The sequence below is a fragment of the Rhinoderma darwinii genome, chromosome 13 (assembly GCF_050947455.1).
Source record: "Rhinoderma darwinii isolate aRhiDar2 chromosome 13, aRhiDar2.hap1, whole genome shotgun sequence".
Taxonomy (NCBI): Eukaryota; Metazoa; Chordata; class Amphibia; order Anura; family Rhinodermatidae; genus Rhinoderma; species Rhinoderma darwinii.
Genome location: NC_134699.1, coordinates 34,236,895 through 34,249,074, shown reverse-complemented (window position 1 = coordinate 34,249,074; position 12,180 = coordinate 34,236,895). Strand labels below are relative to the sequence as shown.

Below are 12,180 nucleotides of genomic sequence, written 5' to 3'. Positions count from 1 at the left end.
ATGGCCATGAACAATATAGAAATAAAAATGAACAGATAGGAGTTATATAATGTACAATAAATAATAGAATAATAAACATATAGCAATGAATAGTAATGAATAATAAATAAGTCTGTTCTCTGTCGCTTCCAGAAGTGGGGCAGAGCGCTCCATTTACACTGAGCACTCTAAAAATAGAAAGAACGGTCATATCCAGGCAGTCCCCTCTGTCGATCTATATAGTCAGTACAGGCCAAGGATGTCACCACTAGTCACTTTACCAGTAGATATTGTCACCTTTAACCCCCCTAGCAAATTAGATTTAAACGAATTCCACCCAGTATTATTTAGCGGTGTATGACGGTATTATTTGGCAAATGAATTGTATTATTATGGGGTAACTAGATGTCAATATTATGTGGGCTCTTTAACCCCTTCCCGACATTTGCCGTACATGTACATCATGGAAAGCATTGACTTCCCGCATCTTGCCGTACATGTACGCCGAATGTTTGGGACCGGCTCAGAAGCTGAGCCGGTCCCATCATCACCGGATCTCAGCTGTATCTTACAGCTGACATCCGGCTGTAACGGCGGGGACCGAAATTAGCTTCGATCCCCGCCATTAACCCCTTAAGTGCAGCGCTCAAACGCGATCGCTGCACTTAAGGTGTTTGCAGCTCATCGGAACCCCAGTAATGAAATTGCCGGGGTTCCGGTGGCTGCAATGGCAACCGGAGGCCTAATACTGGCCTCCCGGTCTGCCTAGCACCGAAGCCGGTCAAGATCCGCCCGGCGGCGGAGCCTGATCGGCTTCCGTAGCTGCCGGCAAGATGGCGCCGGGTCAGGAGCTGATCCGGCGTCATCAGCGGTGGAAGTCAGCTGTACTGTACAGCTGACATCCACCTGTAACGGCAGGAACCGGAGCTAGCTCCGATCCCTGCCATTAACCCCTTCGATGCAGCAATCGAAAGCGATTGCTGCATCGTAGCGGTTACTAGCAGATCGCCAGCCCTGACAGGCAATCAGGACTGGCGACTGCTGTTATGGCAACAGGAGACACAATGGTCTCCTGCTCTGCCATTACGGAAGCCGATTTAGGCCCCGCCGGGAGGCGAAGCCTAATCGGCTTGCTGTCAGTGAATGACTGACAGATCTAATACATTGCACTACATAGGTAGTGCAATGTATTAGAAAAAAAAAAATCTGACCGTTGGACCTTCAAGTCCCCTAGTGGGACTTGAGAAAAAGTGTAAAAAAAAGTATAAAAAAGTGTAAAAAAAAGTGCAAATAATGAAAGTTTGAAAACAATAAAAGTTTCAAGTAATCAAATAAAACACAATCCCCCTTTTACTCTTATCAAGTCCTTTATTATTGAAAAATAATAATAAACCATATGTATTTGGTATCGCCGCGACCGTAACGACCTGAGGTATCAAAATATTATATTATTTATTGCACGCGGTGAACAGCGTAAAAAAAAACTTAAAAAACGTTACCAAAGTTTCTGTTTTTTAGTCACTTTGCCCTACAAATGTTAGAATAAAAAGTGATCAAAAAGTTGCATGTATCCAAAAATGGTACCTATAAAAACTATAGCTCGTCCCGCAAAAAACAAGCCCTCATACACCTCCGTCGACAAAAAAAATTAAGAAGTTATGGTTCTCACAACTTGGCGACAGAAAAAATACATTCTTTTTACAAAAGTAATTTTATTGTGAAAAAAGTTGTAAAACATAAAAAAGTGCTATAAATTAGGTATCGCCGGAATCGTACTGACCCGCAGAATAAAGTTAACATGTCATTTATAATGCATGGTGAACGCTGTATAAAAAAAAACAAAAAAAGCTGTGCCAGAATTGCGTTTTTTTGCTTACCTGGCATCCCAAAAAATAGGATAAAAGGTGATCAAAAAGTTGCATGTACCCCAAAATGGTACCAATAATAACTACAGCTCGTCCCGCAACAAACCAGCCCTCATACCGCTACGTCTATGAAAAATAAAATTAGTTATGGCTCCAATAAGTCAGGAAATAAAAAAATATGCAGTTGTGCCCGAGGGGAACATTTCTTCAGTTTGAAGAGGCGATTTATCAAGGACCTAAAATTAGGGAACCAGGAAAGGGAGGGCCCAAACATATCCGCTGGAAGCGACGGTGCCCGTATTATACCAGGACAACACTTCCTAGCAAAATTCCCCAAACTACAAAGGCGCGGAGTGTGGACCAAAAGGGGGATAATAAAGGACGCCATATATCAGTGCGACACCGGCCTGTGCAGAAAGGATTGCCTCACAGAGTAACACACATCTATGGATCATTTTATTGTTTTTTTTTACCCCATTATTATACCACCTAACTATGCCCCTTATATACTCTGCCCGGCTTACATATGCCCCCACATTATAAACGGAAACACCAGTAAGACTCCAAACAAAACTACTACCAAGCAAAATCCACGCTCCAAAAGCCAAATGGCGTTCCCTCCCATCTGAACCCTACAGCGGCCCAAACAGCAGTTTCCTTCCACATATATGACACAGTCATACCCGGGAGAACCCTTTTAGCAATTTTTGGGGTGTGTGTCTCCAGTGGCATAAGCTGGGCACGACATATTTGCCACTGAATGGCATATCTAGGGAAAAATATAAATTTTTAATTTGCACCATCCACAGCGCATTCATTTATGGAAAAGACCTGTGGGGTGAAAATGCTCACTACACCCCTTAATAAATGCCTTGAGGGGTGCAGTTTCCATAATAGGGTCACTTCTCAGGGGTTTATTTTTATTATTTCACATCTGAGCCTCTGCAGTTGTGAACCAATACTTTGTAAATCGCCAAATTAGGCCTCAATTTGACATGGTACGCTTTCACTCCTGAGCCTGGTCGATTGTCCAGGCAAGAGATTAGGGCCACATGTAGGGTGTTTCTAAAACCAGGAAACCCAGCATAATAATTAGAGAGCTGTCTCGTTATGGTGGCACAAGCCGGGCACCACATATTGTCCACATATCTGTGGAAAAAATCCCATTTTCACTCTGCAACATCGAGTTCACACTAATTTCTACAAAACACCTGCAGGGTTAACATGCTCACTACACCCCTAGGTAAATGCATTGAGGGGTGTAGTTTCCAAAATTGGGTCACTTCTGGGGGGTTTCCACTGTTTTGGGCCCACAGGCGCCCAGAAACCAATCCAGCAACATCTGCACTCCAAATGGCGGTCCTTCCCTTCTGAGCCCTGCCGTGTGCCCAAACAGCAGTTTATGACCACATATGGGGTATTGCCGTACTCGGTAGAAATTGCTTTACAAATGTTGGGTTCTTTTTTTTCCTTTATTTGTTGCGAAAATGAAAAAATTTGCGCTAAAGCTACGTCTTATTGAAGAAAAAGGATTTTTATTTTCACTGCCCAATTCTAATAAATTCTATGAAACATCTGTGGGGTCAAAATGCTCACTACGCCCCTAGATGAATTCCTCAAGAGGTGTAGTTTCCTAAATGGTGTCACTTTTTGGGCGTTTTCATTGTTTTTTCCCCTCAGGGGCTTTGCAAATGTGACATGTCCTCCGCAAACCATTCCTGCTCAATGTGATCTCAAAAAGCCAAATAGTGCTCTTTCCCTTCTAAGCCAAGCCGTGTCTCCAAACAGCCGTTTATTACCACATGTGGGGTATTGTTTTACTCGGGAGAAATTGCTTTACAAATTTTGTGGTGCTTTTTCTCCTTCAGTCCTTGAGGAAATGAGTAAAAATAAGCTAAACCTACATCTTCTTTGAAAAAATGTTGATTTTTATTTTCAGGGCCTACTTCCAATAATTTCTGCAAAAAACCTGTGGAGTCAAATCGCTCACTATACCCCTAGATAATTTCCTCAATGGGTGTAGTTTCCAAAATGGGGTCACTTGTGAGGAGTTTCCACTGTTTTGTCACCTCAGGGGCTTTGTAAATGTGACATGGCCTCCGCAAACCATTCCTGCTAAACTTGAGCTCCAAAAGCCAAATAGCGCTCTTTCCCTTCTCAGCCCTGCCGTGTCTCCAAACAACCGTTTATTACCACATGTGGGGTATTGTTTTACTCGGGAGAAATTGCTTTACAAATTTTACGGTGCTTTTTCTCCTTTAGTCCTTGTGGAAATGAGAAAAAAAATCGCTAAACCTACATTTTCTTTGAAGAAATGTTGATTTTAATTTTCACGGCCTACTTCCAATAATTTCTGTAAAAAAACTGTGCGGTCAAAATGCTCACTGTACCCCTAGATAATTTCCTCAATGGGTGTAGTTTCCCAGATGGGGTCACTTTTGGGGGATTTTGACTGTTTTGGCACTGCAAGAGCCCTTCAAACCTGACATGGTGCCTAAAATTTATTCTAACAAAAATAAGGCCCCAAAATCCACTAGGTGTTCCTTTGCTTCTGAGGCCGGTGCTTCAGTCCAGTAGCACACTAGGGCCACATGTTGGATATTAACTAAAACTGCAGAAACTGGGCAACAAATATTGAGTTGCATTTCTCTGGTAAAACCTTCTGTGTTATAAAAAAAATTGTACTAAAAATTTATTTCTGCAAAAAAATATGAAATTTGTACATTTCAAGTCTACTTTGCTTTAATTCCTGTGACATGTGTAAAGGGTTAAGACATTTTCTAAATGCTGTTTTGAATACTTTGAGGGGTAAAGTTTTTAAAATGGGGTGACTTTTTGGGGGTTTCTAATATATAAGGCCCTCAAAGCCACTTCACAACTGAACTGGCCCCTGTAAAAATGGACTTTTGAAATTTTCTTGAAAATGTGAGAAATTGCTGCTAAAGTTCTAAGCCTTGTGAGGTCATAGAAAAATAAAAGGATGTTCAAAAAACGATGCCAATCTAAAGTAGACATATGGGGGATGTTAATTAGCAACAATTTTGTGTGGTATAACTGCCTGTCTTATAAGCAGATACATTTAAATTGGGAAAAATGCTAATTTTTGCAATTTTCCGCTAAATTTTGGTGTTTTTCACAATTAAATACTGAACATATCGAGCAAATTTTGCCAGTAACTTAAAGTCCAATGTGTCACGAGAAAACAATCTCAGAATCGCTTGGATAGGTGAAAGCATTCCGGAGTTATTACCACATAAAGTGACACGTCAGATTTGAAAAATGAGGCCCGGTCAGGAAGGTCAAAAGTGGCTAAAGAGGGAAGGGGTTAATAGGGTAATATTTGGATACTGAATATTATTTGGGCACCGCATGATGACTTTATATGGGCTGTGAAGGGCACTATATGTCTAAACATGGCAAGTGGGTAGTACTGCTTTTTGCCCAGGACCCCATTTTTTAAAAGAAAAACGGCCCTGATAGGGCTTTAGGGCTGCAAAGGGTGTGAGCCATATTCTTCAGATTTGCAAATCTAGTAGTAAACACGTTTAAAGGATAACTAAACTCTCAGTGCTCGGTCCCCCCGGTCAAAACTTCTAACATGTCGGTATGACATTTCAAAAGTTTTTTAAAAGTTTAGTTACCCTTTAACTTGACCATATTTCTACAGACACTGGCATTTTCTGTGAGTTTGACCAGTCTGTAAGTGACCTAATATTCTGCCTGTTTCTTGCTCTCGTAGACTTGTACATTCTGGGCCTCCAAAAAGCACATCATCGTACAACACAGAACTGACATTTGCCCTCCGCTCCGGCACCCAGAAGGGGGTGGAGACAAATTTGTTTTGTGTGGAGACACAGCGAGAGCTGGCAGAGTGGACACGGGCTCTAGTAGACGGGTGCCACAATGCAGCTGAACTCATACAAGAGGTGACCACAGGTAGGTGTGATATGCAGATACTTAATGGCTACAAACACTATAGAAGAATATTCTAAACATTAAAGGGGTTGTATAGTTTAGACTTTTTTTTTTTTTTTTTTTTTACGTCTAAAGCGTGACCCAACTTCCATGTTTCTCTGAGGAAAAAAAGTGCAAGTGACCATCGCAAAAAAAAAAAAATCTCACACACTTGCAACTTTTTTTCATAGACAAACATTGACTTGCATTTACCAGGACTCCCGGCCGATGCTGTGTCGCTTTGGAGCCCCTCCTAACAAGATGGTAGAAAGTGTCTCCATATTGGATTTCAGAAATGACTCTCATAACTAAGTAGCTATATGCAGGCCGTGTAATAACTATATCATTTACACCTGTAAAGCTGCTTATGTGAATATGTTGCCAGAAATGTATTTTCTTCCTGTTTATTTATGTGTCCCTCTCTCTTTGCCCAGCATGTTCATGGGGTGGAAAAGAGTGTGCACTTTCCATACACATTGACCAAGGATTCACTCTATTTACCGAAGAGCCTGGACTGAACAGGGTTATCCATCTCCATAAACCTTTTGAGAGGCTTCGGATGTCTTCTGACGATGGCACCAGATTGTTGTATCTGGACTTTGGCAAACCGGAGGGAGAAATTGTACGTAAAGCATGGAATTCCTTCTCCTAGCCACCACTACATCCATGCCTTGACCTTTATGGCTTTGTCCTGCATTGTCCATCCCTTAAGCCAGGTTCACTCATGTTTTTGTGTATTTGGGTTGATGTTGTATTTTACAGCAGCAGTAAGAGAATATACTGTATGACAGAGATTGTGACTTTTAAAAATGACATTGCATCAACTTTTTTCAAAGTGACAAGTTTGTGGAACAGCAAAGCTAATAGAAAGTAGCACAACTTTCCATTGAGTCTTAGGCCTGCCTCATACAATGCCTAAATAAGGCCTCCATGCAGTACTCAAATTATTCCGCCAGACATTGGTCAAAAATACTGCTTTATAGTACCCAAATAATACTGACATACACTGTCCAAATAATCCTTACATACAGTGCTTAAATAATACTGCCATATATTGGGCAATGATACTGTTATATAGTGCCAAAATAATACTGCCATGTAGTGTCCAAATAATGTGGACATACAGTGTCCAAATAATACTGAAATACAGTGCTTAAATAATACCGCTATATATTGGTCAAAAATATTGTTATATAATGCCCAAATAATAATGCCATGCAATGCTTAAATAATATTGCCATATATTGGTCAAAAATACTACTATATAGTGCCCAAATAATACTGCCATGCAGTGCGTAAATAATACCGCCATACTAGTCCTTCTCAATGAATTAGAATATCATCAAAAAGTTAATTTATTTCAGTAATTCAATTAAAAAAGTGAAACTAATATATTATATAGATTCATTACACACAGAGGGATCTATTTCCAGCATTTTTTCTTTTAATGTTGATGTTTATGGGTAACAGTTAATGAAAACCCAAAATTTAAATAATCCCAATTTCAAAAATGATTTTTAATACCAAGATGTTGGCCTACTGAAATGTACAGTATGTACAGTATCTGCCCTCAATACTTGGTCGGGGCATGAATTACTGCATCAATGCGGCGTGGCATGGAGACGATCAGCCTGTGGCACTGCTGAGGTGTTATGGAAGCCCAGGTTGCTTTGATAGCGGCCTTCAGCTCGTCTGCATTGTTGGGTCTGGTGTCTCATCTTCCTCTTGACAATACTCGATAGATTCTCTATGGGGTTTAGGTCAGGAGAGTTTGCTGGCCAATCAAGCGCAGTGATGCTGTGGTTATTAAACCAGGTATTGGTACTTTTGGCAGTGTGGGCAGGTGCCAAGTCCTGCTGGAAAATAAAATCAGCATCTCCATAAAGCTTGTCAGCAGAGGGAAGCATGAAGTGCTCGAAAATTCCTGGTAGATGGCTGCGCTGACTCTGGACTTGATATAACACAGTGGACCAACACCAGCAGATGACATGGCTCCCCAAACCATCACTGACTCCTAGTAAAGGCTTAGGAAACCTTTTCAGGTGTTTTGTGTTGGTCAGCTAGTTAGAGTGTGACACCATGAGTCTACAATGCTCAACTTTTACCTAATATTTTAATTTTCTGAGAGACTAAATTTTGTGTTGTCATTAACTGTTAGCCATAATCTTCAACATTAAAAGAAAAAATGCTGGAAATAGATCCCTGTGTGTAATGAATCTATATAATATAGGAGTTTCACTTTTTGAATTGAATTACTGAAGTAAATTAAGTTTTTAATATTATTCTAATTCATTGAGAAGCACTAGTATATTGGTAAAAACAATGCTGCCATACAGTGCCAATAATAACAGCGTACAGTGCTCAATTATTACCACAAAAGGAATACTGTTATACAGTGCCATAATAATACTTCCATACAGTGACCAAATAATAGCATACTGTGACAGACCTCCAAGCCTTTCTCTACACTATGAGGGAATTTTTTTATTTTTATTTCATGCATAGTATTCCATCTCATGGAAAAGTCAAACACATAGGAATTTAGTGGGTCACAAAGTCAATAAAAATCGTCAGACCATCCAACTGACTTCTGCCAATCTGAGGGGAAAAGGGTTGACCACCTCTATACCACTGGTAGGGGAAATGATCTTTAACATTGTTTTCTTCTTTCTTTTAGCAACTGGATCTTCATTCTTGCCCAAAAACCATCGTCTTCATCATTCACTCTTTCTTGTCAGCCAAGATAGCTCGTCTTGGTATTTTACCTTAACAAAAAGGCCTGAAGAAGTTTCCGTAAGAAGCGATACGATCCATGCACTAACCCAACTTGAAAGAAGAACAGATTGACCGATAGCCTAAGTAACTTATCAGAAGCTGCGAATGCTGGAATAGCTACAGATTGCCATAAAAACCACTTTGGTGCAAAATACACTTGTAGATAAGTGGCGCATAAACTTCTCTCTCAGCAATATAGTGCCTTATAAGTAGTTTGAGTTTGATGTCCACATTTGCAAAGAGAGATGTTCTCGTCTGGAGGAGATAAAACTATTCGTGCCTTCAGCTGATTTCTACAATCAAATATCCTTGACACAAGCTGCAGGAATACATCATATGCCGGAATCTTATTTTCACTCTTGACTTAAAATGTTGTGGTTTTTTATTATAAGTATATATAAAGATATATATGTATATCCATAAAGAGTTCAGAGCAAATATATTAAATTTTTATTACAGTCAAAAGAAATGCGTTTGACAAGTTTGAATAATCGAACAGGTCTCTGGTCCATATGAGGTGGCAGCTTTCTATTGGCTTGCACGATTTGCTTGCCATTTTATTAGTATTGTGTATATCTCTATAAAGGGGTCAGATGACAGACAGTCAAGGCATCATTTTGCAGGGGTTATTTACCACTCTTGTCCATTCATGGTAATAAGGTTGAGCTGCAATACCACACATAGCCTATGAACAAGAGTGGCGCTGTTCCTGGAAAAAAAAAGTAGACCCTTTTTTCTAATACTAATTAAACCCCTTTAAAGCCTAACTCCGACCTAAGGGCTTGTCCACACGTTACGGAATTGCTGCAGAACATTTCTGCAGCATCTCCGCTAAAACTAGCAGACATTCCGCTGTGACAAAACAGCAGAATTTCCTGCGTTTTTTTTTACTGCAGAAAATAGTCTGGATTTTGCTGTTTTTTTCCAAGTCTGTGTATGGTAATATCTCCTCAGTCCACTTTCCGCAGCAGGAATTGCGGAACTAATAATATGCACGCCAGGTGACTTTCAGGACAGAAATTTTACGCAGCGCGTGGATGACATTTGCTCATTCACACCCACGTTACTGCTGCTGTATTCTGCTGCGTATTTTCCGTCCGCAATTCCGGATGGACAATACACAGCAATTCCGTTTATATGTGGACCAGCCCTTAAACGTGGAAAATTAGGGTTAGAAACTGTTTTATGCGGTTTACATTCTTTACCCCGTAATGTGTCCTTCATGTCAGTACTTTACGTACAGGATGGCTAAATTATTCTTTCAGTGCTGTAAACAGAAAGATCGCTCTTGGCCTCCTGGAGCCCTGTGAGAATGATTATAAGGGGAGTGAATAAAAGGTGTTACATGGAGTTAGGCTTTAATGAATTTACAACTTTTAGCAAAGTCTGTAATGACAGGTGCAGTGCATGTAAAGACCACCTTTAGGGCTCATGCACATGGACATACTGTATTACGGCTCCATACAAACTGTACGAAGCCGTAATACGGCGCCCATACAAGTGAATTGGCCCTTACTGTACCGATTTCACACTGAAGCATACAGTGGTTATTTTGTGTAATTCCGTATGAATCGTGGCATGCCATATGTATGGAGGTATTCTCTTCTAGGAGCTTTGTCTTTAGGGGAGATTTAGGCCGTTATACATATGGCACCTGATAGAGTTTAGTAAAGGAGAACACAGTGGCTATACGCTTCGTACTGGGAAACTGTACGACCTCCAGGTGCTGCCATACTGGATCCGCGCACACTTTACCATTAGGCCTAATTGTGTACAACTGGTAAATCCAAAATGAAATAGTAAAAAAGTTGCACTGTATTATTGTAATTTTTACTAATCAATGGACAGATATATATATATATACACACATACATACATATACACACACACACACACACACGCACACACACACACACACACACACGGTGCTATAGACAAGAAATTGCTGCACTTCTATATCCATTGATCATGGCTCTAGTCTGATGTCACTCATTCTAAACCAGTTGTTAACCGCACAATAACTTTTTTTCTGGTTTGTTAGAACTATAAATAAACCAATAATAAAAATAGAGTTTCTGAATTGTTTTTATTTTTTCGATTTTTCCAAGATCACTAAGGTTTACTTTGTACAAATTACAGATTATTTTACATACTATTGTGTTCACACGCATCTGTAGTTTTGGACTTCAAACACTAAATTTGATTCTCTCTATATATAAAGGGGAATGAAACCCTGGCTGCATAAGAGTTTATTCACACAGAGGGGGAGATTTATCAAAACTAGTGCAAAGAAAAAGTAGAGTAGTTGCCCATAGCAACCAATCAGATTTCAGCATTCATTTTACAAAGGGCTGCTGAGAAAATGAAAGCTGCAACCTCATTGGTTGCTTTAGTACTGCTCCTCTTTTCCTTTGTACTACTTTTGATAGATCTCCCCATAGTGTTTTTGTGGTATTTTTTGTTGTCTTCTTTTATAAAAATGACACAAATATATTTATGTAAAACAATGGCCAAACAAAAAACTCTCGAACCCCCCACGGTTTTAATGAACCAAACTAAAAATTGTTTCTGTAGAACCGCAAGTGTCCAGGTCTGAAAAATGGATAGTTAAATATGGGTAAAATACACCCATCTGAATAAAGGTATGTTCCCACATGCAGTTTTTTTTAATGAGGTTTTTGATACTTTCTTATCAGTGACTAAAGACGGAGGAGAGCTCTTTAATGGTTGCAGCTCCACAACAGAGGGAATTTTATTTCGACAATTAGAATCAAAAACAAGAAATGTCAACTAAATACAAAGTCTCTATGCACAGCACCATCTTAAAGCGCTCTAAACATAATAATCCGATATATTGTAAAACAAAGCCATTAGTGACAATACCGCTCAATAAAATGGCAGTAAAAATACAGTCATGTGTAGCGTTAATAATATGACCAATTAAAAAAATGCCCATGATATAAACCGGATACGTCGCCATCCAGTGTATTTCAAAACGGGTTTTCTAACAGTGAATAATGGAGATAAGTAGCTGTCAGGCACATCTACCACCACTTATCTCACATTTTGTCTGAAAGGTTAGAATTCAACCTATCTGTTACTTTCGGCCCAAAATGTAATATCTTTGGCTAGCTTTATCCTAGGTTGAAAAAAAAAAAAAGCCTGGATCATCCCATTGCTCTGCTACAACCAGCTATACATTTCTTTGTCTTTTATGCATAATTCCAGTTGGAAAATAGTACACTGAGAAAACACACAAAGTTTGAACGGGTCAAATGAAAGAGCTTGATTTTGTTAAAGGACACTAGGAAAAATTTCTTGCACAGTTATGCCTATTTTGAAAGCGGGTGTCTCCTGACGGCAGCCCCATCCCTATGTCTTATGAGCCAGAACAGAGAGCCGATAACTAAGAGCGTCTCTAACGGACCCGACACATCCACGTATTTCATGGTCGGCCATAAATTGTAGGGCCAGCTGTAGCTTCCCTTGACAATGACAGCTGATCTCTGGGCTAGCTTCATTTCAGAAAGGTGTCGTGTGATAGCCTCATCAAGAGGAGGACATGTAGAGGCGACTTCCTTGGATATCTGTCAAATTACTTTTGACC

General features: G+C 39.9%; 1 protein-coding gene across 1 annotated transcript in view; it reads left to right on the top strand.

Moving 5' to 3' along the window:
• SNTA1 (syntrophin alpha 1) overlaps positions 1-10,642 on the top strand; it is a 38,655-nt gene extending 28,013 nt beyond the window's left edge. Inside the window, exons 6-8 of the mRNA XM_075846434.1 lie at positions 5,584-5,780; positions 6,233-6,420; positions 8,476-10,642. Coding sequence (XP_075702549.1) covers positions 5,584-5,780; positions 6,233-6,420; positions 8,476-8,568 — 478 coding nt within the window. The 3' untranslated portion in view covers positions 8,569-10,642. The remainder of the gene's footprint in view (positions 1-5,583; positions 5,781-6,232; positions 6,421-8,475) is intronic.
• Positions 10,643-12,180: the final 1,538 nt, after the last annotated feature.